This window comes from Salmo salar, chromosome 28 (genome assembly GCF_965601325.2).
Source record: "Salmo salar chromosome 28, fSalSal1, whole genome shotgun sequence".
In the NCBI taxonomy this organism is placed as follows: domain Eukaryota; kingdom Metazoa; phylum Chordata; class Actinopteri; order Salmoniformes; family Salmonidae; genus Salmo; species Salmo salar.
The window spans coordinates 40,711,822-40,739,817 of NC_138318.1; the positions used below are offsets into that span (position 1 = coordinate 40,711,822).

At 50.4% G+C, this 27,996-nt stretch overlaps 1 protein-coding gene across 1 annotated transcript; it reads right to left on the reverse strand.

Annotated features, from left to right (window-relative positions):
• Window positions 1–3,799: 3,799 nt before the first annotated feature.
• Window positions 3,800–27,286, reverse strand: LOC106589987 (CD59 glycoprotein-like). The gene is made up of 3 exons (XM_045710433.2): window positions 26,905–27,286; window positions 6,993–7,109; window positions 3,800–6,159 (listed from the first exon to the last, which is right to left on the reverse strand). Exons 1-3 carry the CDS (start codon window positions 26,963–26,965, stop codon window positions 5,963–5,965), a joined length of 375 nt encoding a protein of 124 aa, XP_045566389.1. The 5' UTR covers window positions 26,966–27,286; the 3' UTR covers window positions 3,800–5,962.
• Between the last annotated feature and the right edge of the window lie 710 nt (window positions 27,287–27,996).

Here is a 27,996-nt window from a genome sequence, read left to right on the forward strand (position 1 = left end):
TGGCAGGTTTCCTCCAGACGTGACGCTTGGCATTCAGGTCAAAGAGTTTCATCTTGGTTTCATCAGACCAGAGAATCTTGTTTCTCATGATCTGAGAGTCCTTTAGGTGCCTTTTGGCAAACTCCAAGTGGGCTGTCATGTGCATTTTACTGAGGAGTGGCTTCCGTCTGGCCACTCTGCCATAAAGGCCTGATTGGTGGAGTGCTGCAGAGATGGTTGTCCTTCTGGAAGGTTCTCCCATCTCCACAGAGGAACTCTGAAGCTCGGTCTGTGTGACGATCAGGTTCTTGGTCACCTCCCTGACTAAGGCCCTTCTCCCCTGATTGCTCAGTTTGGCCGGGCAGCCAGCTCTAGGAAGAGTCTCGGTGGTTCCAAACGTCTTACATTTAAGAATGATGAGGCCACTGTGTTCCTGGGGATCTTCAATGCAGCATAATTGTTTTAATACCCTTCCCCAGATCTGTGCCAACAGAATCCTGTCTCGGAGCTCAACGGACAATTCCTTCGACCTCATGGCTTGGTTTTTTTTCTCTGACATGCACTGTCAACTTTGGGACCTTATATAGACAGGTGTGTGCCTTTCCAAATCGTATCCAATCAATTTCATTCACCACAGGTGGACTCCAATCACGTTGTAGAAACATCTCAAGGCTGATCAATGGAAACAGGATGCACCTGAGCTCAATTTTGAGTCTCATAGCAAAGAGTCTGAATACTAATGTAAATAAGCTATTTCAGTTTTTTATTTGTAATAAATGTGCAACAATGTCTAAACCTGTATTATGGGGTATTGTATGTAGCTTGCTGAGGATTATTTATTTAATCAATTTTAGAATAAGCCTGTAATATAACTAAATGTGGAAAAAGTCAGGAGGTCTGAATACTTTCCAAAGGCACTGTATGTAGGCTACAGGTTAGTCATTCAAGTTGTATAAGTGGTGGAAGTGACTGTCTCACTGACACAGGACTGGTCACATGACCCACTACAGTGATTGTCAATCATCAAATCATTGGAATAAAATCTATAAATAACATTTACCTGTTTATTCAATTACATAATACGTAAGATCAAAAACCTGAAGAACGACCAATTTATAATTGTCTTTTTCTTTATTATTTGGCCAAAACGTACTGTGATGGTTCCGTAACCAGAGACGGGAAGCAAGTACAGGGTGAAGATTTAATAATAATTACACATGAAACTTAACAAGAACAGCGTCTGGACGTCTGGAGAAACAAAACAACATCAATGCAGACACGGGAATGAAACTGAGGAAGTGACAGATATAGGGGAGGACAATCAATGACTTGATGGAGTCCAGGTGAGTCCAATGAAGCGATGAAATCCGCATAACGATGGTGACAGGTGTGCGTAATGATGGGCAGCCTGGCGACCTTGAGCTTGAGGGATCGGGAGCAGACGTGACACGTACGATGCACGGGTCGAACAAGAACCGATAATTAAAAACACAACGTTCGAATGATCAAAATCATTATTCCGTTTCTCGTTATTTAATATTTCCTTTGGACAAAAAAACTAAAAACTAAAACAGTTGTTTGATTTCAGATTCAAATAAACGAGGAACGACGCTTTACTATTTCATCGTGTCATCTAACAGGAACCCAAACTGCCCAGAATCCACATCTTTACAGTCAAATAGTGCTGCTGACCAGTCAATCCAGGAAGTAAACTGAAATTCCAAAAATGAATTGGAATGTGTTTACTTCCTGAATTGACTGAATCAAAGAAGGTTTTGTCTTCGTGGTACAATGAAAGATGAGAAAAACAGCCTAATTATCCGTTTTTTTTGGTATCGGAATCTGACATGGGAAAGTGAGAAAATGGCTTGTTTTTCTTTAGTTTTGGCATCAAAATTGGAAATCTAAATGGAATTGTCTAGGTTGTACAACATTTTCCGGTAATGAAAATACATCTCTTTTTTATTTTATTTTTGCATCTAAATTGGAAATTCGAAAAAAACAAGTGCCTTTTTGAAGGTTACATAGATATTGGGCTAGCCATGTCTGTTTGGTTCTCCTTCGCTATCTCCTGTGGGTTGGTTAAGCCTTTCATGTATCTGCACAGGAAACTGCTCAGAATCCCTCTTTATTACAGTCATATTAGGTTTGGGTCAATTCCATTTTGATTCAGTCAATTCAAGAAGAGAGATGACATACCTGTTCCAATTTTCCTTAATGATTTTCTATGCCGTAAATTTGAAATTCCAGTTTACTTCCTGAATTGAAACGTAGCTGACCTCACCCCTGTGTGTTCCTCTTTTTTGTTTAGCAAATTATGTCTGTCTGGACTTGAGCACCTTGTTTCAACCTTTCAAATGGTATAATAGGGGGGAACTTGACTTTTGACCTTTGACCAAATTTGAAATATATATGAATGTGTGATATGTTACAAATTAAGGCTATAGTGGTTTAAATTTAAATTATTTATAAGGGGGTGTTTGTGAATTAATTAGTATAGATATTTTATAAATCTGTAATACGTCTGTTATCAATGTAATAAAGTTAGAACACATTGGTTAAAATTGTGTTTTTGTTTTAATATGCTTACCATTCTTATACATCTCTATTGATGATCCATCCTATGGCAATATTTTCTTAAAGATACACACACATATATACACAAATGTGTATATATATATATATATATATATATATATATATATATATATATATATATATATATATATATATATATATATACACACATATATATATATATATATACATATATATATATATATATATATATATATATATATATACATATATATATATACACACATATATATACATATATATATATATATATACACACATATATATATATATACATATATATATATATATATATATATACACATATATACATCAATCCACTAACATCAAGGCGGTGACCCGATCCTGTAGGTTCATGCTCTACAACATTCGCAGAGTACGACCCTGCCTCACACAGGAAGCGGCGCAGGTCCTAATCCAGGCACTTGTCATCTCCCGTCTGGATTATTGCAACTCGCTGTTGGCTGGGCTCCCTGCCTGTGCCATTAAACCCCTACAACTCATCCAGAACGCCGCAGCCCGTCTGGTGTTCAACCTTCCCAAGTTCTCTCACGTCACCCCGCTCCTTCGCTCTCTCCACTGGCTTCCAGTCGAAGCTCGCATCCGCTACAAGACCATGGTGCTTGCCTACGGAGCTGTGAGGGGAACGGCACCCCCGTACCTTCAGGCTCTGATCAGGCCCTACACCCAAACAAGGGCACTCCGTTCATCCACCTCTGGCCTGCTCGCCTCCCTACCTCTGAGGAAGCACAGTTCCCGCTCAGCCCAGTCAAAACTGTTCGCTGCTCTGGCACCCCAATGGTGGAACAAGCTCCCTCACGACGCCAGGACAGCGGAGTCAATCACCACCTTCCGGAGACACCTGAAACCCCACCTCTTCAAGGAATACCTGGGATAGGATAAAGTAATCCTTCTAACCCCCCCCCTTAAAAGATTTAGATGCCCTATTGTAAAGTGGTTGTTCCACTGGATATTATAGGTGAATGCACCAATTTGTAAGTCGCTCTGGATAAGAGCGTCTGCTAAATGACTTAAATGTAAATGTAAATGTACATACATGTACATATATACATATATATACATACATGTACATATATACATATATACATACATACATACATACATGTACATATATACATACATACATACATACATACATACATACATACATACATACATACATACATATACATATATTCTCTGAAATGAAAGACCCACACGATGGAAATACAGACTGTTTTATTGAATGTATTTACAGCTGACTACAGAGGAGAACAATATTAAACAAGGCGTTGTGTAGTTTACATCATATCTCGTGCGTTTTACATTTGACAGCTCAGCTCCTCAATACTCCAACAGACGGAACACCATACAGTTCCTAATTAAAGTTTCAGTTCCTTCCTTCTTCAAAGGGTTTTTGTCTATTTAATAAAAGCTAAAAGCATAATAGCAAATGTTGAATTCTTGTTAGATTTATTTATTGATGAACCTCTTTTACTTTAAAAGGTGCACGATTGTAGCCTGGTCCCTGATCTGTTTGTGCTGTCTTGGCAACTCTTAGACGGTCATTAGAGTTGACAAGACAGCGCAAACAGAAATGAGACCAGGCTAACTGAGACTGTGCAAGTGACTCTCATTCTACACACTTTGCATGGCATCTCTGTCTTAGCATGAGTTCCAAATCAGATTCAGAACAAGATGACAAGATAATGACAAGATAACCTACTGTACAGTTTGCCTGTCCATATCTCTCATTCCATTCAACAGAGTTCCTTCCTGTAGTATCTCTTTCATTCCCTTCTTGACTTCCCTCAGTCTATCTCTCTCTCTCTCTCTCTCTCTTTCTCTCTGTCTTCATCCCTCCCCCCACTTCACTCACAGTAACAGTCCACCAGTAAAAAAACAAAAAATTGGGAATACTTAATGAGCTTGGTAGTTTAAAGCACCTGGCCACATCACCTAAATGGCTTATGGTTCCTTCTAGAAGCCCGAGATGTTACTGCTGTTAGCCTCTCTAGACAGACGGGTTGCCTTCATACTTCCATAATACTTCACACACCACATTCAGACCAGTGGGATGAATAGGCCTCGGGGAAAAGACCCGTGTCTACCTGGACAGGTATAACCTACACCTGTCCAGGTTAACTGTAAATTATTCCATTTGAAACCAGTTCAGATCTTTTAGTTCTTTAAGATCTTTACATCTTATGACACTGTATATTACGCTAACATGCACAAGCGCGTTTTGGCATGTATGTAATGTTGTTGCTTGAGGAATGAAAGAAACGCTGGTGTGGGACAGGTAGACAGGTGGACAGGTGTAACCTACACCTGGGTTTGGGTTTGAGTAATAGAGAGTGGAGGAATTAGTTAGAGAAGGATGGGATAAGGACGTCTGCCTATATTGAGGTGGATGGTAGAACAGGGGTCACCTGACCCCATCGCACTCCGGCCGGTCAGTCGGCAGGTAGTTAGATTGGGATAGGTAGTTAGATTGGGATAGGTAGTTAGATTGGGATAGGTAGTTAGATTGGGATAGGTAGTTAGATTGGGATAGGTAGTTAGATTGGGATAGGTAGTTAGATTGGGATCCAGTGGTGGAACAGGGGTAGGAGGAGTAACGGGTAGTTAGATTGGGATAGGTAGTTAGATTGGGATAGGTTGTTAGATTGGGATCGGTAGTTAGATTGGGATAGGTAGTTAGATTGGGATAGGTAGTTAGATTGGGATAGGTAGTTAGATTGGGATCCAGTGGTGGAACAGGGGTAGGAAGAGTAGCAGGTAGTTAGATTGGGATAGGTAGTTAGATTGGGATAGGTAGTTAGATTGGGATCCAGTGGAGGAACAGGGGTAGGAAGAGTAGCAGGTAGTTAGATTGGGATAGGTAGTTAGATTGGGATAGGTAGTTAGATTGGGATAGGTAGTTAGATTGGGATCCAGTGGAGGAACAGGGGTAGGAAGAGTAGCAGGTAGTTAGATTGGGATAGGTAGTTAGATTGGGATAGGTAGTTAGATTGGGATAGGTAGTTAGATTGGGATCCAGTGGTGGAACAGGGGTAGGAAGAGTAGTAGGTAGTTAGATTGGGATAGGTAGTTAGATTTGGATCCAGTGGTTGAACAGGGGTAGGAAGAGTAGCGGGTAGTTAGATTGGGATAGGTAGTTAGATTGGGATAGGTAGTTAGATTGGGATCCAGTGGTGGAACAGGGGTAGGAAGAGTAGCAGGTAGTTAGATTGGGATAGGTAGTTAGATTGGGATAGGTAGTTAGATTGGGATCCAGTGGAGGAACAGGGGTAGGAAGAGTAGCAGGTAGTTAGATTGGGATAGGTAGTTAGATTGGGATAGGTAGTTAGATTGGGATAGGTAGTTAGATTGGGATAGGTAGTTAGATTGGTATCCAGTGGAGGAACAGGGGTAGGAAGAGTAGCGGGTAGCTGAGACTTCCTCCCAGATTGGATGTGTTTCCTGTCACGTTGCAGTCATTAAAGAAACAGCAGTGAAATCTGACCCCTGGCAACCTGTAACCCTGACTGTTGGCCTGGCTACAGAAAGACTTGTAGGAGCAGGACTTCATCACTCCGCCTGAGAGACCATGAGAGAAAGAGAGAGGGAGCAGAGGGAGAGCAGGGAGAGCGGGGGAGAGAGGGAGCAGGGGGAGAGAGAGGGAGCAGAGGGAGAGAGAGGGAGCAGAGGGGGAGCAGAGACAGGGGGAGAGAGAGAGCAGGGGGGGAGAAGGGGAGAGAGAGGAGCAGAGGGGGAGCAGAGGGAGAGCAGGGAGAACGGGGGAGAGAGGGGGAGAGAGAGGAGCAGAGGGAGAGAGAGGAGCAGGGGGAGCGAGGGAGCAGAGGGAGAGAGAGACAGGGGGAGGGAGAGAGCAGGGGGGGAGAAGGGGAGAGAGAGGAGCAGGGGGAGCGAGGGAGCAGAGGGAGAGAGACAGGGGGCGGGAGAGAGCAGGGGGGGAGAAGGGGAGAGAGAGGAGCAGGGGGAGTGAGGGAGCAGAGGGAGAGAAACATATAAATGTCTTTGCTAAAACACAGGGTAACATTTTGTACCTGCAGGTATATTGATTTACATGATACTGATTTAATGCATTGTAAGGCTTGTCATGACCTTGTATGACCGCTTTATAATGTTTTATTATCAACATTTAACACCGTTTAGGAATGTAATGCAACGACAGCAAGAACAAACAGATGATGAACCTAATTAAGACCCTTGTCTGAAGTCTCTGTTTATCTCTTGTTAAATATTTTCCTGTCCCATGGGAAGCCCCCCCAACTCCCTGCTGTGTCTGGCCTGGTGGTCCAGACAGAACAGCTTGTCAAGTACACACACACACACACACACACACACACACACACACACACACACACACACACACACACACACACACACACACACTCACTGTAACTCACTTCCTTGTCCTCGGACCACAGCACAAGCGTCAGAGTGGCTTGGACAGGTTGTGGAGCCCTGTCGATTGCAGTCCTCATCATCAAAGCCCATGCATGTATAGCATCGTAGGGCTTCACCTGGAGAAAGAGAGGGAAAGACTGTCAGCGTTAGAACAGGAAGAGAGGGAGGGAGATGGGTAGCGGAGAGAGGGAGGGAGGGAGGGAGGGAGGGAGGGAGGGAGATGGGTAGCGAGGGAGGGAGGGGGGGAGACGGGTAGGGAGGGAAGGGGGAGACGGGTAGGGAGGGAGGGGGGAGACGGGTAGGGAGAGAGAGGGAGGGAGGGAGACAGGTAGGGAGAGAGGGAGACGGGTAGGGAGGGTGGCAGGGGGGGAGACGGGTAGGGAGAGAGAGGGAGGGAGGGAGGGAGACGGGTAGGGAGAGAGAGGGAGGGGGAGACGGGTAGGGCGAGAGAGGGAGGGAGGGAGACGGGTAGGGAGGGAGGGAGACGGGTAGGGAGGGAGGCAGGGGGGAGACGGGTAGGGAGGGAGAGAGATGGGTAGCGAGAGAGGGAGGGAGGGAGGGAGACGGGTAGCGAGAGAGGGAGGGAGGGAGATGGGTAGCGAGGGTGGAAGGGGGGAGACGGGTAGGGAGGGAGGGAGGGGGGCAGACGGGTAGGGAGGGAGGGAGGGAGACGGGTAGCGAGGGAGAGAGGGAGGGAGGGAGACGGGTAGCGAGGGAGGGAGATGGGTAGCGAGGGATGGAGGGAGGGAGACAGGTAGCGAGAGAGGGAGGGAGGGAGACGGGTAGGAGGGAGGGAGGGAGGGAGACGGGTAGCGAGAGAGGGAGGGAGGGAGACGGGTAGCGAGAGAGGGAGGGAGGGAGACAGGTAGCGAGGGAGGGAGGGAGACGGGTAGCGAGAGAGGGAGGGAGGGAGACGGGTAGCGAGGGAGGGAGGGAGACGGGTAGCGAGGGAGGGGGGGAGACGGGTAGGGAGTGAGGCAGGGGGGGAGACGGGTAGGGAGGGAGAGAGATGGGTAGCGAGAGAGGGAGGGAGGGAGACGGGTAGCGAGAGAGGGAGGGAGGGAGACGGGTAGCGAGAGAGGGAGGGAGGGAGACAGGTAGCGAGGGAGGGAGACGGGTAGCGAGGGAGGGAGGGAGACGGGTAGCGAGGGAGGGGGATGGGTGGCGAGAGAGGGAGTGTGGGAGACGGGTAGCAAGGGAGGGAGGGAGATGGGTAGCGAGAGAGAGGGAGGGAGGGAGACGGGTAGCGAGGGAGGAATGGGGGAGACGGGTAGGAAGGGAGGCAGGGGGGCAGACGGGTAGGGAGGGAGGGAGACGGGTAGCGAGGGAGGGAGATGGGTAGCGAGGGAGGGAGACGGGTAGCGAGAGAGGGAGGGAGGGAGACAGGTAGCGAGGGAGGGAGGGAGACGGGTAGCGAGGGAGGGAGGGAGACGGGTAGCGAGAGAGGGAGACGGGTAGCGAGGGAGGGAGGGAGGGAGACAGGTAGCGAGAGAGGGAGATGGGTAGCGAGGGAGGGAGACGGGTAGCGAGAGAGGGAGACGGGTAGCGAGAGAGGGAGGGAGACGGGTAGCGAAAGAGGGAGGGAGGGAGGGAGACGGGTAGCGAGAGAGGGAGGGAGGCGGGTAGAGAGAGATGGGAGATGGGTAAAGAGAGATGGGAGAGAGGGAGACGGGTAGAGAGAGAGGGAGACGGGAGGAGAGAGAGAGGGAGACGGGTAGAGAGAGAGGGAGACGGGTAAAGAGATGGGAGACGGGAGGAGAGAGAGAGAGACGGGTAGAGAGAGACGGGTAGAGAGAGAGGGAGACGTGTAAAGAGATGGGAGACGGGAGGAGAGAGAGAGACGGGTAGAGAGAGACGGGTAGAGAGAGACGGGTAAAGAGAGAGGGAGACGGGAGGAGAGAGAGAGAGACGGGTAGAGAGAGACGGGTAGAGAGAGAGGGAGACGGGAGGAGAGAGAGAGAGAGAGAGAGACGGGTAGAGAGAGATGGGAGATGGGAGGAGAGAGAGAGACGGGTAGAGAGAGATGGGAGACGGGAGGAGAGAGAGAGAGAGACGGGTAGAGAGACGGGTAGAGAGAGAGGGAGACGGGAGGAGAGAGAGAGAGAGACGGGTAGAGAGAGATGGGAGACGGGAGGAGAGAGGGAGACGGGAGGAGAGAGAGAGACGGGTAGAGAGAGACGGGTAGAGAGAGACGGGTAGAGAGAGAGGGAGACGGGAGGAGAGAGAGAGAGAGACGGGTAGAGAGAGACGGGTAGAGAGAGATGGGAGACGGGTAGAGAGAGATGGGAGACGGGTAGAGAGAGATGGGAGACGGGTAGAGAGAGAGAGACGGGTAGAGAGAGATGGGAGACGGGTAGAGAGAGATGGGAGACGGGAGGAGAGAGAGAGAGAGACGGGTAGAGAGAGATGGGAGTAGGGAGGAGAGAGAGAGACGGGTAGAGAGAGATGGGAGACGGGAGGAGAGAGAGAGACGGGTAGAGAGAGACGGGTAGAGAGAGAGCGAGACGGGAGGAGAGAGAGAGAGAGACGGGTAGAGAGAGATGGGAGACGGGAGGAGAGAGGGAGACGGGAGGAGAGAGAGAGACGGGTAGAGAGAGATGGGAGACGGGAGGAGAGAGAGAGACGGGTAGAGAGAGATGGGAGACGGGAGGAGAGAGAGAGAGAGAGAGACGGGTAGAGAGAGACGGGTAGAGAGAGAGGGAGACGGGTAGAGAGAGATGGGAGACGGGTAGAGAGAGATGGGAGACGGGTAGAGAGAGACGGGTAGAGAGAGAGGGAGACGGGAGGAGAGAGAGAGAGACGGGTAGAGAGAGACGGTAGAGAGAGAGGGAGACGGGTAGAGAGAGATGGGAGACGGGCAGAGAGAGATGGGAGACGGGTAGAGAGAGATGGGTAGAGAGAGAGGGAGACGGGTAGAGAGAGATGGGAGACGGGTAGAGAGAGAGGGGTAGAGAGAGAGGGAGACGGGTAGAGAGAGATGGGAGACGGGTAGAGAGAGAGGGGTAGAGAGAGAGGGAGACGGGTAGAGAGAGATGGGAGATGGGTAGAGAGAGAGGGAGACGGGTAGAGAGAGATGGGAGACGGGTAGAGAGAGATGGGAGACGGGTAGAGAGAGATGGGAGACGGGTAGAGAGAGATGGGAGACGGGTAGAGAGAGATGGGTAGAGAGAGATGGGAGACGGGTAGAGAGAGGGAGACGGGTAGAGAGAGAGGGAGACGGGTAGAGAGAGATGGGAGACGGGTAGAGAGAGATGGGAGGGAGGGAGACGGGTAGCGAGAGAGGGAGGGAGGGAGACAGGTAGCGAGGGAGGGAGACGGGTAGCGAGGGAGGGAGGGAGACGGGTAGCGAGGGAGGGGGATGGGTGGCGAGAGAGGGAGTGTGGGAGACGGGTAGCGAGAGAGGGAGGGAGGGAGACGGGTAGCGAGAGAGGGAGGGAGGGAGACAGGTAGCGAGGGAGGGAGACGGGTAGCGAGGGAGGGAGGGAGACGGGTAGCGAGGGAGGGGGATGGGTGGCGAGAGAGGGAGTGTGGGAGACGGGTAGCAAGGGAGGGAGGGAGATGGGTAGCGAGAGAGAGGGAGGGAGGGAGACGGGTAGCGAGGGAGGAATGGGGGAGACGGGTAGGAAGGGAGGCAGGGGGGCAGACGGGTAGGGAGGGAGGGAGACGGGTAGCGAGGGAGGGAGATGGGTAGCGAGGGAGGGAGACGGGTAGCGAGAGAGGGAGGGAGGGAGACAGGTAGCGAGGGAGGGAGGGAGACGGGTAGCGAGGGAGGGAGGGAGACGGGTAGCGAGAGAGGGAGACGGGTAGCGAGGGAGGGAGGGAGGGAGACAGGTAGCGAGAGAGGGAGATGGGTAGCGAGGGAGGGAGACGGGTAGCGAGAGAGGGAGACGGGTAGCGAGAGAGGGAGGGAGACGGGTAGCGAAAGAGGGAGGGAGGGAGGGAGACGGGTAGCGAGAGAGGGAGGGAGGCGGGTAGAGAGAGATGGGAGATGGGTAAAGAGAGATGGGAGAGAGGGAGACGGGTAGAGAGAGAGGGAGACGGGAGGAGAGAGAGAGGGAGACGGGTAGAGAGAGAGGGAGACGGGTAAAGAGATGGGAGACGGGAGGAGAGAGAGAGAGACGGGTAGAGAGAGACGGGTAGAGAGAGAGGGAGACGTGTAAAGAGATGGGAGACGGGAGGAGAGAGAGAGACGGGTAGAGAGAGACGGGTAGAGAGAGACGGGTAAAGAGAGAGGGAGACGGGAGGAGAGAGAGAGAGACGGGTAGAGAGAGACGGGTAGAGAGAGAGGGAGACGGGAGGAGAGAGAGAGAGAGAGAGAGACGGGTAGAGAGAGATGGGAGATGGGAGGAGAGAGAGAGACGGGTAGAGAGAGATGGGAGACGGGAGGAGAGAGAGAGAGAGACGGGTAGAGAGACGGGTAGAGAGAGAGGGAGACGGGAGGAGAGAGAGAGAGAGACGGGTAGAGAGAGATGGGAGACGGGAGGAGAGAGGGAGACGGGAGGAGAGAGAGAGACGGGTAGAGAGAGACGGGTAGAGAGAGACGGGTAGAGAGAGAGGGAGACGGGAGGAGAGAGAGAGAGAGACGGGTAGAGAGAGACGGGTAGAGAGAGATGGGAGACGGGTAGAGAGAGATGGGAGACGGGTAGAGAGAGATGGGAGACGGGTAGAGAGAGAGAGACGGGTAGAGAGAGATGGGAGACGGGTAGAGAGAGATGGGAGACGGGAGGAGAGAGAGAGAGAGACGGGTAGAGAGAGATGGGAGTAGGGAGGAGAGAGAGAGACGGGTAGAGAGAGATGGGAGACGGGAGGAGAGAGAGAGACGGGTAGAGAGAGACGGGTAGAGAGAGAGCGAGACGGGAGGAGAGAGAGAGAGAGACGGGTAGAGAGAGATGGGAGACGGGAGGAGAGAGGGAGACGGGAGGAGAGAGAGAGACGGGTAGAGAGAGATGGGAGACGGGAGGAGAGAGAGAGACGGGTAGAGAGAGATGGGAGACGGGAGGAGAGAGAGAGAGAGAGAGACGGGTAGAGAGAGACGGGTAGAGAGAGAGGGAGACGGGTAGAGAGAGATGGGAGACGGGTAGAGAGAGATGGGAGACGGGTAGAGAGAGACGGGTAGAGAGAGAGGGAGACGGGAGGAGAGAGAGAGAGACGGGTAGAGAGAGACGGTAGAGAGAGAGGGAGACGGGTAGAGAGAGATGGGAGACGGGCAGAGAGAGATGGGAGACGGGTAGAGAGAGATGGGTAGAGAGAGAGGGAGACGGGTAGAGAGAGATGGGAGACGGGTAGAGAGAGAGGGGTAGAGAGAGAGGGAGACGGGTAGAGAGAGATGGGAGACGGGTAGAGAGAGAGGGGTAGAGAGAGAGGGAGACGGGTAGAGAGAGATGGGAGATGGGTAGAGAGAGAGGGAGACGGGTAGAGAGAGATGGGAGACGGGTAGAGAGAGATGGGAGACGGGTAGAGAGAGATGGGAGACGGGTAGAGAGAGATGGGAGACGGGTAGAGAGAGATGGGTAGAGAGAGATGGGAGACGGGTAGAGAGAGGGAGACGGGTAGAGAGAGAGGGAGACGGGTAGAGAGAGATGGGAGACGGGTAGAGAGAGATGGGAGACGGGTAGAGAGAGATGGGAGACGGGTAGAGAGAGATGGGAGACGGGTAGAGAGAGATGGGAGACGGGTAGAGAGAGATGGGTAGAGAGAGAGGGAGACGGGTAGAGAGAGATGGGAGACGGGTAGAGAGAGATGGGAGACGGGTAGAGAGAGAGGGAGACGGGTAGAGAGAGATGGGTAGAGAGAGAGGGAGACGGGTAGAGAGAGATGGGAGACGGGTAGAGAGAGATGGGAGACGGGTAGAGAGAGATGGGAGACGGGTAGAGAGAGATGGGTAGAGAGAGATGGGAGACGGGTAGAGAGAGATGGGTAGAGAGAGAGGGAGACGGGTAGAGAGAGATGGGAGACGGGTAGAGAGAGATGGGAGACGGGTAGAGAGAGATGGGAGACGGGTAGAGAGAGATGGCAGACGGGTAGAGAGAGATGGGAGACGGGTAGAGAGAGAGGGAGACGGGTAGAGAGAGATGGGAGACGGGTAGAGAGAGATGGGTAGAGAGAGAGGGAGACGGGTAGAGAGAGATGGCAGACGGGTAGAGAGAGATGGGAGACGGGTAGAGAGAGATGGGAGACGGGTAGAGAGAGATGGGAGACGGGTAGAGAGAGAGGGAGACGGGTAGAGAGAGATGGGAGACGGGTAGAGAGAGATGGGAGACGGGTAGAGAGAGATGGGAGACGGGTAGAGAGAGATGGGAGACGGGTAGAGAGAGATGGGAGACGGGTAGAGAGAGAGGGAGACGGGTAGAGAGAGATGGGAGACGGGTAGAGAGAGATGGGAGACGGGTAGAGAGAGATGGGAGATGGGTAGAGAGAGAGGGAGACGGGTAGAGAGAGAGGGAGACGGGTAGAGAGAGATGGGAGACGGGTAGAGAGAGATGGGTAGAGAGAGAGGGAGACGGGTAGAGAGAGATGGGAGACGGGTAGAGAGAGATGGGAGACGGGTAGAGAGAGAGGGAGACGGGTAGAGAGAGAGGGAGACGGGTAGAGAGAGATGGGAGACGGGTAGAGAGAGATGGGAGACGGGTAGAGAGAGATGGGAGGCGGGTAGAGAGAGATGGGAGGCGGGTAGAGAGAGAGGGAGACGGGTAGAGAGAGATGGGAGACGGGAGGAGAGAGAGGGAGACGGGTAGAGAGAGAGGGAGACGGGTAGAGAGAGATGGGTAGAGAGAGAGGGAGACGGGTAGAGAGAGATGGCAGACGGGTAGAGAGAGATGGGTAGAGAGAGAGGGAGACGGGTAGAGAGAGATGGCAGACGGGTAGAGAGAGAGGGAGACGGGTAGAGAGAGATGGGAGACGGGTAGAGAGAGATGGGTAGAGAGAGAGGGAGACGGGTAGAGAGAGATGGGAGACGGGTAGAGAGAGATGGGAGACGGGTAGAGAGAGATGGGAGACGGGTAGAGAGAGAGGGGTAGAGAGAGATGGGAGACGGGTAGAGAGAGAGGGAGACGGGTAGAGAGAGATGGGAGACGGGTAGAGAGAGATGGGAGACGGGTAGAGAGAGATGGGAGACGGGTAGAGAGAGATGGGAGACGGGTAGAGAGAGAGGGGTAGAGAGAGATGGGAGACGGGTAGAGAGAGAGGGAGACGGGTAGAGAGAGATGGGAGACGGGTAGAGAGAGATGGGAGACGGGTAGAGAGAGAGGGGTAGAGAGAGAGGGAGACGGGTAGAGAGAGATGGCAGACGGGTAGAGAGAGATGGGAGACGGGTAGAGAGAGATGGGAGACGGGTAGAGAGAGAGGGAGACGGGTAGAGAGAGAGGGAGACGGGTAGAGAGAGATGGGAGACGGGTAGAGAGAGATGGGAGACGGGTAGAGAGAGACGGTATAGAGGCAGATAGAGGGTGAGTTACTGTGAGTTATGATTCCAAGCACAGACAACAGCTATGACACATGCAGAAGTATTTATAGGTCACCATTCCCTCCATGTGTATAAAGGACATCACATCATCCCAGCTTTCCAAAACGTCGGTTTCCAAACCTTATTCAACCCGACCGTGACGTCACAAAGACGTCAGAATGACTTCACTGCAACCAGTTTAGCCTGCTGGGACGTCAGTCTTCACACGAAGCACAGAGGTAAACAGCAGAGTCTCTCGTCTAAAGACGACAGCACAGAGGTGGTTTTCAAACGTCTCTTCATGGACCCCGCGGACACGTTTCACAATGTTGTTTTATCCCTGAATTAACTCACCAGATTCACCTATTTTAAAGGTCTTAATGACCTAGTTAAATCAGGTATGCTAGCTGTGGAATAGAACCTTTCAATCAATCCGTCTACAAATATAATTCAACTTTATTAGTCACGTGCGCCGAATACAACAAGTGTAGACTTTACAGTGAAATGCTTTACTTTACAAACCTTTAACCAACAGTTCAGTTGAAGAAGAAGAAAATATTTACCAAATAATTTTAAGTAAAAAATAATAAAAAGTAACACAATAAAATAACAATAACAAGACTATATACAGGGGGTACCGGTACAGAGTCAATGTGGAGGCTATATACAGGGGGTACCGGTACAGAGTCAATGTGGAGGCTATATACAGGGGGTACCGGTACAGAGTCAATGTGGAGGCTATATACAGGGGGTACCGGTACAGAGTCAATGTGGAGGCTATATACAGGGGGTACCGGTACAGAGTCAATGTGGAGGCTATATACAGGGGGTACCGGTACAGAGTCAATGTGGAGGCTATATACAGGGGGTACCGGTACAGAGTCAATGTGGAGGCTATATACAGGGGGTACCGGTACAGAGTCAATGTGGAGGCTATATACAGGGGGTACCGGTACAGAGTCAATGTGGAGGCTATATACAGGGGGTACCGGTACAGAGTCAATGTGGAGGCTATATACAGGGGGTACCGGTACAGTGTCAATGTGGAGGCTATATACAGGGGGTACTGGTACAGAGTCAATGTGGAGACTATATACAGGGGGTACTGGTACAGAGTCAATGTGGAGGCTATATACAGGGGGTACCGGTACAGAGTCAATGTGGAGGCTATATACAGGGGGTACTGGTACAGAGTCAATGTGGAGACTATATACAGGGGGTACCGGTACAGAGTCAATGTGGAGGCTATATACAGGGGGTACCGGTACAGAGTCAATGTGGAGGCTATATACAGGGGGTACCGGTACAGAGTCAATGTGGAGACTATATACAGGGGGTACCGGTACAGAGTCAATGTGGAGGCTATATACAGGGGGTACCGGTACAGAGTCAATGTGGAGGCTATATACAGGGGGTACTGGTACAGAGTCAATATGGAGACTATATACAGGGGGTACCGGTACAGAGTCAATGTGGAGGCTATATACAGGGGGTACCGGTACAGAGTCAATGTGGAGGCTATATACAGGGGGTACCAGTACAGAGTCAATGTGGAGGCTATATACAGGGGGTACTGGTACAGAGTCAATGTGGAGGCTATATACAGGGGGTACCGGTACAGAGTCAATGTGGAGGCTATATACAGGGGGTACCGGTACAGAGTCAATGTGGAGGCTATATACAGGGGGTACTGGTACAGAGTCAATGTGGAGGCTATATACAGGGGGTACTGGTACAGAGTCAATGTGGAGGCTATATACAGGGGGTACTGGTACAGAGTCAATGTGGAGGTTATATACAGGGGGTACTGGTAAGGAGTCAATGTGGAGGCTATATACAGGGGGTACTGGTACAGAGTCAATGTGGAGGCTATATACAGGGGGTACCGGTACAGAGTCAATGTGGAGACTATATACAGGGGGTACCGGTACAGAGTTAATGTGGAGGCTATATACAGGGGGTACCGGTACAGAGTCAATGTGGAGACTATATACAGGGGGTACCGGTACAGAGTCAATGTGGAGGCTATATACAGGGGGTACCGGTACAGAGTCAATGTGGAGACTATATACAGGGGGTACCGGTACAGAGTCAATGTGGAAGCTATATACAGGGGGTACCGGTACAGAGTCAATGTGGAGACTATATACACGGGGTACTGGTACAGAGTCAATGTGGAAGCTATATACAGGGGGTACCGGTACAGAGTCAATGTGGAGACTATATACAGGGGGTACCGATACAGAGTCAATGTGGAGGCTATATACAGGGGGTACCGGTACAGAGTCAATGTGGAGGCTATATACAGGGGGTACCAGTACAGAGTCAATGTGGAGGCTATATACAGGGGGTACTGGTACAGAGTCAATGTGGAGACTATATACAGGGGGTACCAGTACAGAGTCAATGTGGAGGCTATATACAGGGGGTACCAGTACAGAGTCAATGTGGAGGCTATATACAGGGGGTACTGGTACAGAGTCAATATGGAGGCTATATACAGGGTGTACCGGTACAGAGTCAATGTGGAGGCTATGTACAGGGGGTACCGGTACAGAGTCAATGTGGAGACTATATACAGGGGGTACCGGTACAGAGTCAATGTGGAGGCTATATACAGGGGGTACCGGTACAGAGTCAATGTGGAGGCTATATACAGGGGGTACCGGTACAGAGTCAATGTGGAGGCTATATACAGGGGGTACCGGTACAGAGTCAATATGGAGGCTATATACAGGGTGTACCGGTACAGAGTCAATGTGGAGGCTATATACAGGGGGTACCGGTACCGAGTCAATGTGGAGGCTATATACAGGGGGTACCGGTACAGAGTTAATGTGGAGGCTATATACAGGGGGTACCGGTACCGAGTATATGTGGAGGCTATATACAGGGGGTACTGGTACAGAGTCAATGTGGAGGCTATATACAGGGGGTACTGGTACAGAGTCAATGTGGAGGCTATATACAGGTGGTACCGGTACCGAGTCAATGTGGAGGCTATATACAGGGGGTACTGGTACAGAGTCAATGTGGAGGCTATATACAGGGGGTACTGGTACAGAGTCAATGTGGAGGCTATATACAGGGGGAACTGGTACAGAGTCAATGTGGAGGCTATATACAGGGGGTACCGGTACAGAGTTAATGTGGAGGCTATATACAGGGGGTACCGGTACAGAGTCAATGTGGAGGCTATATACAGGGGGTACCGGTACAGAGTCAATGTGGAGGCTATATACAGGGGGTACCGGTACAGAGTCAATGTGGAGGCTATATACAGGGGGTACCGGTACAGAGTCAATGTGGAGGCTATATACAGGGGGTACCGGTACATAGTCAATGTGGAGGCTATATACAGGGGGTACCGGTACAGAGTCAATGTGGAGGCTATATACAGGGGGTACCGGTACAGAGTCAATATGGAGGCTATATACAGGGGGTACTGGTACAGAGTTAATGTGGAGGCTATATACAGGGTGTTACGGTACAGAGTCAATGTGGAGGCTATATACAGGGGGTACCGGTACAGAGTCAATTTGGAGGCTATATACAGGGGGTACTGGTACAGAGTCAATGTGGAGGCTATATACAGGGGGTACCGGTACAGAGTCAATGTGGAGGCTATATACAGGGGGTACCGTTACAGAGTCAATGTCGAGGCTATATACAGGGGGTACCGGTACAGAGTCAATGTGGAGGCTATATACAGGGGGTACTGGTACAGAGTCAATGTGGAGGCTATATACAGGGGGTACCGGTACAGAGTCAATGTGGAGACTATATACAGGGGGTACCGGTACAGAGTCAATGTGGAGGCTATATACAGGGGGTACCGGTACAGAGTCAATGTGGAGGCTATATACAGGGGGTACCGGTACAGAGTCAATGTGGAGGCTATATACAGGGGGTACCGGGACAGAGTCAATGTGGAGGCTATATACAGGGGGTACCGGTACAGAGTCAATGTGGAGACTATATACAGGGGGTACCGGTACAGAGTCAATGTGGAGGCTATATACAGGGGGTACCGGTACAGAGTCAATGTCGAGGCTATATACAGGGGGTACCGGTACAGAGTCAATGTGGAGGCTATATACAGGGGGTACCGGTACAGAGTCAATGTGGAGACTATATACAGGGGGTACCGGTACAGAGTTAATGTGGAGGCTATATACAGGGGGTACCGGTACAGAGTCAATGTGGAGACTATATACAGGGGGTACCGGTACAGAGTCAACGTGGAGGCTATATACAGGGGGTACTGGTACAGAGTTAATGTGGAGGCTATATACAGGGGGTACCGGTACAGAGTCAATGTGGAGACTATATACAGGGGGTACTGGTACAGAGGCAATGTGGAAGCTATATACAGGGGGTACCGGTACAGAGTCAATGTGGAGACTATATACAGGGGGTACTGGTACAGAGTCAATGTGGAAGCTATATACAGGGGGTACCGGTACAGAGTCAATGTGGAGACTATATACAGGGGGTACCGGTACAGAGTCAATGTGGAGGCTATATACAGGGGGTACCGGTACAGAGTCAATGTGTAGGCTATATACAGGGGGTACCAGTACAGAGTCAATGTGGAGGCTATATACAGGGGGTACTGGTACAGAGTCAATGTGGAGACTATATACAGGGGGTACCAGTACAGAGTCAATGTGGAGGCTATATACAAGGGGTACCGGTACAGAGTCAATGTGGAGGCTATATACAGGGGGTACCGGTACAGAGTCAATGTGGAGGCTATATACAGGGGGTACCGGTACAGAGTCAATGTCGAGGCTATATACAGGGGGTACTGGTACAGAGTCAATGTGGAGGCTATATACAGGGGGTACTGGTACAGAGTTAATGTGGAGGCTATATACAGGGTGTTACGGTACAGAGTCAATGTGGAGGCTATATACAGGGGGTACCGGTACAGAGTCAATGTGGAGGCTATATACAGGGGGTACTGGTACAGAGTCAATGTGGAGGCTATATACAGGGGGTACCGGTACAGAGTCAATGTCGAGGCTATATACAGGGGGTACCGGTACAGAGTCAATGTGGAGGCTATATACAGGGGGTACCGGTACAGAGTCAATGTGGAGGCTATATACAGGGTATTACGGTACAGAGTTAATGTGGAGGCTATATACAGGGGGTACTGGTACAGAGTCAATGTGGAGACTATATACAGGGTATTACGGTACAGAGTCAATGTGGAGACTATATACAGGGGGTACCGGGACAGAGTCAATGTGGAGGCTATATACAGGGGGTACCGGTACAGAGTCAATGTGGAGACTATATACAGGGGGTACCGGTACAGAGTCAATGTGGAGGCTATATACAGGGGGTACCGGTACAGAGTCAATGTCGAGGCTATATACAGGGGGTACCGGTACAGAGTCAATGTGGAGGCTATATACAGGGGGTACCGGTACAGAGTCAATGTGGAGACTATATACAGGGGGTACCGGTACAGAGTTAATGTGGAGGCTATATACAGGGGGTACCGGTACAGAGTCAATGTGGAGACTATATACAGGGGGTACCGGTACAGAGTCAACGTGGAGGCTATATACAGGGGGTACTGGTACAGAGTTAATGTGGAGGCTACATACAGGGGGTACCGGTACAGAGTCAATGTGGAGACTATATACAGGGGGTACTGGTACAGAGGCAATGTGGAAGCTATATACAGGGGGTACCGGTACAGAGTCAATGTGGAGACTATATACAGGGGGTACTGGTACAGAGTCAATGTGGAAGCTATATACAGGGGGTACCGGTACAGAGTCAATGTGGAGACTATATACAGGGGGTACCGGTACAGAGTCAATGTGGAGGCTATATACAGGGGGTACCGGTACAGAGTCAATGTGTAGGCTATATACAGGGGGTACCAGTACAGAGTCAATGTGGAGGCTATATACAGGGGGTACTGGTACAGAGTCAATGTGGAGACTATATACAGGGGGTACCAGTACAGAGTCAATGTGGAGGCTATATACAAGGGGTACCGGTACAGAGTCAATGTGGAGGCTATATACAGGGGGTACCGGTACAGAGTCAATGTGGAGGCTATATACAGGGGGTACCGGTACAGAGTCAATGTGGAGGCTATATACAGGGTATTACGGTACAGAGTTAATGTGGAGGCTATATACAGGGGGTACTGGTACAGAGTCAATGTGGAGACTATATACAGGGTATTACGGTACAGAGTCAATGTGGAGACTATATACAGGGGGTACCGGTACAGAGTCAATGTGGAGGCTATATACAGGGGGTACCGGTACAGAGTCAATGTGGAGGCTATATACAGGGGGTACCAGTACAGAGTCAATGTGGAGGCTATATACAGGGGGTACTGGTACAGAGTCAATGTGGAGACTATATACAGGGGGTACCAGTACAGAGTCAATGTGGAGGCTATATACAGGGGGTACCGGTACAGAGTCAATGTGGAGGCTATATACAGGGGGTACCGGTACAGAGTCAATGTGGAGGCTATATACAGGGGGTACCGGTACAGAGTCAATGTCGAGGCTATATACAGGGGGTACTGGTACAGAGTCAATGTGGAGGCTATATACAGGGGGTACTGGTACAGAGTTAATGTGGAGGCTATATACAGGGTGTTACGGTACAGAGTCAATGTGGAGGCTATATACAGGGGTACCGGTACAGAGTCAATGTGGAGGCTATATACAGGGGGTACTGGTACAGAGTCAATGTGGAGGCTATATACAGGGGGTACCGGTACAGAGTCAATGTCGAGGCTATATACAGGGGGTACCGGTACAGAGTCAATGTGGAGGCTATATACAGGGGGTACCGGTACAGAGTCAATGTGGAGGCTATATACAGGGTATTACGGTACAGAGTTAATGTGGAGGCTATATACAGGGGGTACTGGTACAGAGTCAATGTGGAGACTATATACAGGGTATTACGGTACAGAGTTAATGTGGAGGCTATATACAGGGGGTACCGGTACAGAGTCAATGTGGAGGCTATATACAGGGGGTACTGGTACAGAGTCAATGTGGAGGCTATATACAGGGGGTACCGGTACAGAGTCAATGTGGAGGCTATATACAGGGGGTACCGGTACAGAGTTAATGTGGAGGCTATATACAGGATGTTACGGTACAGAGTCAATGTGGAGGCTATATACAGGGGGTACCGGTACAGAGTCAATGTGGAGGCTATATACAGGGGGTACCGGTACAGTGTCAATGTGGAGGCTATATACAGGGGGTACCGGTACAGAGTTAATGTGGAGGCTATATACAGGGGGTACCGGTACAGAGGCAATGTGGAGACTATATACAGGGGGTACCGGTACAGAGTCAATGTGGAGGCTATATACAGGGGGTACCGGTACAGAGTCAATGTGGAGGCTATATACAGGGGGTACCGGTACAGAGTCAATGTGGAGACTATATTGGTACTGCTTGCCGTGCTGTAGCAGAGAGAACAGTCTATGTTCTCAGTGCGGTACTGCTTGCCGTGCTGTAGCAGAGAGAACAGCTCCTTACCTTTTTAGAATAATTTACCACAGAAAACAAAAAGGTTCACGAGCTGATTTGTTGTGTTGCTTCAGTTCCTGTTAACAGTGTTGACATGTTGAGCCCCAATCATCCCTGTTACACACACACACACACACACACACACACACACACACACACACACACACACACACACACACACACACACACACACACACGCACGCACACACGCACACACACACACACACTTGTATGATCAGCCCATAGGCCTATTAGGAGATCAGCCGGTGTGATTGAACGCTTGTTAGAGGACAGACATATGGTGGTAAAACTACTAAGATGGTTCTTGCTTTGTTCACATGGCTGCCATCAAATACATAACAAACAGCACAGTGTTTACATGGCTGCCATCAAATACATAACAAACAGCACAGTGTTTACATGGCTGCCATCATTTACATAACAAACAGCACAGTGTTCACATGGCTGCCATCATTTACATAACAAACAGCACAGTGTTTACATGGCTGCCATCAAATACAAAACAAACAGCACAGTGTTTACATGGCTGCCATCATTTACATAACAAACAGCACAGTGTTTACATGGCTGCCATCAAATACATAACAAACAGCACAGTGTTCACATGGCTGCCATCATTTACATAACAAACAGCACAGTGTTCACATGGCTGCCATCATTTACATAACAAACAGCACAGTGTTTACATGGCTGCCATCAAATACATAACAAACAGCACAGTGTTTACATGGCTGCCATCAAATACATAACAAACAGCACAGTGTTTACATGGCTGCCATCAAATACATAACAAACAGCACAGTGTTTACATGGCTGCCATCAAATACATAACAAACAGCACAGTGTTTACATGGCTGCCATCATTTACATAACAAACAGCACAGTGTTTACATGGCTGCCATCAAATACATAACAAACAGCACAGTGTTTACATGGCTGCCATCAAATACATAACAAACAGCACAGTGTTTACATGGCTGCCATCAAATACATAACAAACAGCACAGTGTTTACATGGCTGCCATCATTTACATAACAAACAGCACAGTGTTTACATGGCTGCCATCAAATACATAACAAACAGCACAGTGTTTACATGGCTGCCATCATTTACATAACAAACAGCACAGTGTTCACATGGCTGCCATCATTTACATAACAAACAGCACAGTGTTCACATGGCTGCCATCAAATACATAACAAACAGCACAGTGTTTACATGGCTGCCATCAAATACATAACAAACAGCACAGTGTTCACATGGCTGCCATCATTTACATAACAAACAGCACAGTGTTTACATGGCTGCCATCATTTACATAACAAACAGCACAGTGTTTACATGGCTGCCATCAAATACATAACAAACAGCACAGTGTTTACATGGCTGCCATCATTTACATAACAAACAGCACAGTGTTCACATGGCTGCCATCAAATACATAACAAACAGCACAGTGTTTACATGGCTGCCATCATTTACATAACAAACAGCACAGTGTTTACATGGCTGCCATCAAATACATAACAAACAGCACAGTGTTTACATGGCTGCCATCATTTACATAACAAACAGCACAGTGTTCACATGGCTGCCATCATTTACATAACAAACAGCACAGTGTTCACATGGCTGCCATCAAATACATAACAAACAGCACAGTGTTTACATGGCTGCCATCAAATACATAACAAACAGCACAGTGTTTACATGGCTGCCATCATTTACATAACAAACAGCACAGTGTTCACATGGCTGCCATCATTTACATAACAAACAGCACAGTGTTTACATGGCTGCCATCAAATACATAACAAACAGCACAGTGTTTACATGGCTGCCATCAAATACATAACAAACAGCACAGTGTTCACATGGCTGCCATCATTTACATAACAAACAGCACAGTGTTCACATGGCTGCCATCATTTACATAACAAACAGCACAGTGTTCACATGGCTGCCATCAAATACATAACAAACAGCACAGTGTTTACATGGCTGCCATCATTTACATAACAAACAGCACAGTGTTCACATGGCTGCCATCATTTACATAACAAACAGCACAGTGTTCACATGGCTGCCATCAAATACATAACAAACAGCACAGTGTTTACATGGCTGCCATCAAATACATAACAAACAGCACAGTGTTCACATGGCTGCCATCATTTACATAACAAACAGCACAGTGTTTACATGGCTGCCATCATTTACATAACAAACAGCACAGTGTTTACATGGCTGCCATCATTTACATAACAAACAGCACAGTGTTCACATGGCTGCCATCATTTACATAACAAACAGCACAGTGTTTACATGGCTGCCATCAAATACATAACAAACAGCACAGTGTTTACATGGCTGCCATCAAATACATAACAAACAGCACAGTGTTTACATGGCTGCCATCAAATACATAACAAACAGCACAGTGTTCACATGGCTGCCATCATTTACATAACAAACAGCACAGTGTTTACATGGCTGCCATCATTTACATAACAAACAGCACAGTGTTCACATGGCTGCCATCATTTACATAACAAACAGCACAGTGTTCACATGGCTGCCATCATTTACATAACAAACAGCACAGTGTTCACATGGCTGCCATCATTTACATAACAAACAGCACAGTGTTCACATGGCTGCCATCATTTACATAACAAACAGCACAGTGTTCACATGGCTGCCATCATTTACATAACAAACAGCACAGTGTTCACATGGCTGCCATCATTTACATAACAAACAGCACAGTGTTCACATGGCTGCCATCAAATACATAACAAACAGCACAGTGTTCACATGGCTGCCATCATTTACATAACAAACAGCACAGTGTTTGTCTTGGTTATGGGTAACTGCATACTTTCAGAGGCCAAAACTATAACAAAGACATTTAATTCCACTTCGTCCACTAAAGAGTTTGTAAAAAGAGTATGAAGATTCATTTCAAGGGTGTCATTTAAAATGGACAACAGCGGTAAACAACAGTGGAATAAGTCAAGCTGAAGAGGGTAGGAGGCAGAGAGAACAAGACAGAGGCAAGAGGTTTTGCAAGGCAGAGAGGGCCAGGAGAGAGGGCCAGGAGAGAGGGCCAGGAGAGAGGGCCAGGAGAGAGGGCCAGGAGAGAGAGGGGGGGGGCTAGGAGAGAGGGCCAGGAGAGAGAGGGGGGGGGCTAGGAGAGAGGGCCAGGAGAGAGGGGGGGGGGCCAGGAGAGAGGGCCAGGAGAGAGGGCCAGGAGAGAGGGCCAGGAGAGAGGGCCAGGAGAGAGAGGGCCAGGAGAGAGGGCCAGGAGAGAGAGGGGGGGGGCTAGGAGAGAGGGCCAGGAGAGAGAGGGGGGGGGCTAGGAGAGAGGGCCAGGAGAGAGGGGGGGGGGCCAGGAGAGAGGGCCAGGAGAGAGGGCCAGGAGAGAGGGCCAGGAGAGAGGGCCAGGAGAGAGAGGGCCAGGAGAGAGGGCCAGGAGAGAGGGCCAGGAGAGAGGGCCAGGAGAGAGGGCCAGGAGAGAGGGGGGGGGCCAGGAGAGAGGGCCAGGAGAGAGAGGGGGGGGGCTAGGAGAGAGGGCCAGGAGAGAGGGGGGGGGGCCAGGAGAGAGGGCCAGGAGAGAGGGCCAGGAGAGAGGGCCAGGAGAGAGGGCCAGGAGAGAGAGGGCCAGGAGAGAGGGCCAGGAGAGAGGGCCAGGAGAGAGGGCCAGGAGAGAGGGCCAGGAGAGAGGGCCAGGAGAGAGAGGGGGGGGGGCTAGGAGAGAGAGGGGGGGCTAGGAGAGAGAGGGCCAGGAGAGAGAGGGGGGGCTAGGAGAGAGAGGGGGGGGCCAGGAGAGAGAGGGCCAGGAGAGAGGGCCAGGAGAGAGGGCCAGGAGAGAGGGCCAGGAGAGAGAGGGGGGGGGGCTAGGAGAGAGAGGGGGGGCTAGGAGAGAGAGGGCCAGGTGAGAGAGGGGGGGCTAGGAGAGAGAGGGGGGGGCCAGGAGAGAGAGGGCCAGGAGAGAGAGGGGGGGCTAGGAGAGAGAGGGCCAGGAGAGAGAGGGGGGGCTAGGAGAGAGAGGGGGGGGCCAGGAGAGAGAGGGCCAGGAGAGAGAGGGGGGGCTAGGAGAGAGAGGGGGAGGGGGGGGCTAGGAGAGAGAAGGGGGGCCAGGAGAGAGAGGGGGGGCTAGGAGAGAGAGGGGGGGGGGGGGCCAGGAGAGAGAGGGGGGGCCAGGAGAGAGAGGGGGGGCTAGGAGAGAGAGGGGGGGGCCAGGAGAGAGAGGGGGGGGGCTAGGAGAGAGAGGGGGGGCCAGGAGAGAGAGGGCCAGGAGAGAGAGGGGGGGCTAGGAGAGAGAGGGGGGGGGGGGCTAGGAGAGAGAGGGGGGGCCAGGAGAGAGAGGGGGGGCTAGGAGAGAGAGGGGGGGGCCAGGAGAGAGAGGGGGGGTGGCTAGGAGAGAGAGGGGGGCTAGGAGAGAAAGAGAGAGAGAGAGAGGGGCCAGGAGAGAGAGTGGGGGCTAGGAGAGAGAGGGGGGGGGCCAGGAGAGAGAGGGGGGGCTAGGAGAGAGGGCCAGGAGAGAGAGGGGGGCTAGGAGAGAGAGGGGGGGGGGGCTAGGAGAGAGAGGGGGGGGGCTAGGAGAGAGAGGGGGGCTAGGAGAGAAAGAGAGAGAGAGAGAGGGGCCAGGAGAGAGAGAGAGAGAGAGAGAGAGAGAGAGATGGACCCAGGAGAGAGAGAGAGAGAAATGAAGAAGAGAAGGGTGAAACAGAAGAAAAATATGAAGTAGAAGACAAAGGAAGGAAAACAAGTGACCAAAGGCTGAGATGGGAACAGATGAACAACATGATAAAAAGGGATGAAGGATGAAAAGCATAAGAAGAGGGCAACGTGGTGACCAGAAAGCTACAAGGCAAACAACACAACAGAAGATGTGAGAAAGTCCTTACAGCATGAAGCGAGGAAGAGTAGTGTGACGAGGAGGACCATACAGTTCTGGACAGCTCTCATGTTGATGGTGGTTCCTCTCGGTTCTTCGTTCCCGGTCCGTCGTTCCCGGTCCGTTGTTCCCGGTCCTTTGTTCCCGGTTCTTCGTTCCCGCTTCTTCGTTCCCGGGTCCTTCCCTGGAGCGATGCGATCACACAATGAAAAGCAGGTTGTTTGCTGCTAAACCACCTCTCATCTTAATCCTGTCTTCTTCTACCAGGGAGCTAATACCAGATTAGCGGTTATAGGTTAGCGGTTAGCTTTTCCAATGGGGGGGCCTATGGCTCGGGTTAGCGTCAAGGCTATCTACGTCTCTGTCCCTGTCTTCATGAAACACAGGGTGTGTGGGAGAAAGGTAGATGTGCTGAGGGAAGGAAAGATAGAAATACATTAGCTAGCGAAAGAGGAGACTGGGAGCTGACCCTGAGTGGAGATAACAGGTGGCCATACATCCCCAAGTAGGAACAACGCAACGGCCAGGCAAGCTGAATGTATGGCCATGACTAAATATATGCCAAGCGTAAGCATGCAAAGCATGCCTTATTTTCATATCCTTATGAGGAGAGTCCAGCCACTACTATGTTAGAGCTAAAAGCAGATATGGGCGTTAACCAGCCACTACTATGTTAGAGCTAAAAGCAGATATGGGCGTTAACCAGCCACTACTATGTTAGAGCTAAAAGCAGATATGGGCGTTATCCAGCCACTACTATGTTAGAGCTAAAAGCAGATATGGGCGTTAACCAGCCACTACTATGTTAGAGCTAAAAGCAGATATGGGCGTTATCCAGCCACTACTATGTTAGAGCTAAAAGCAGATATGGGCGTTAACCAGCCACTACTATGTTAGAGCTAAAAGCAGATATGGGCGTTAACCAGCCACTACTATGTTAGAGCTAAAAGCAGATATGGGCGTTATCCAGCCACTACTATGTTAGAGCTAAAAGCAGATATGGGCGTTATCCAGCCACTACTATGTTAGAGCTAAAAGCAGATATGGGCGTTAACCAGCCACTACTATGTTAGAGCTAAAAGCAGATATGGGCGTTAACCAG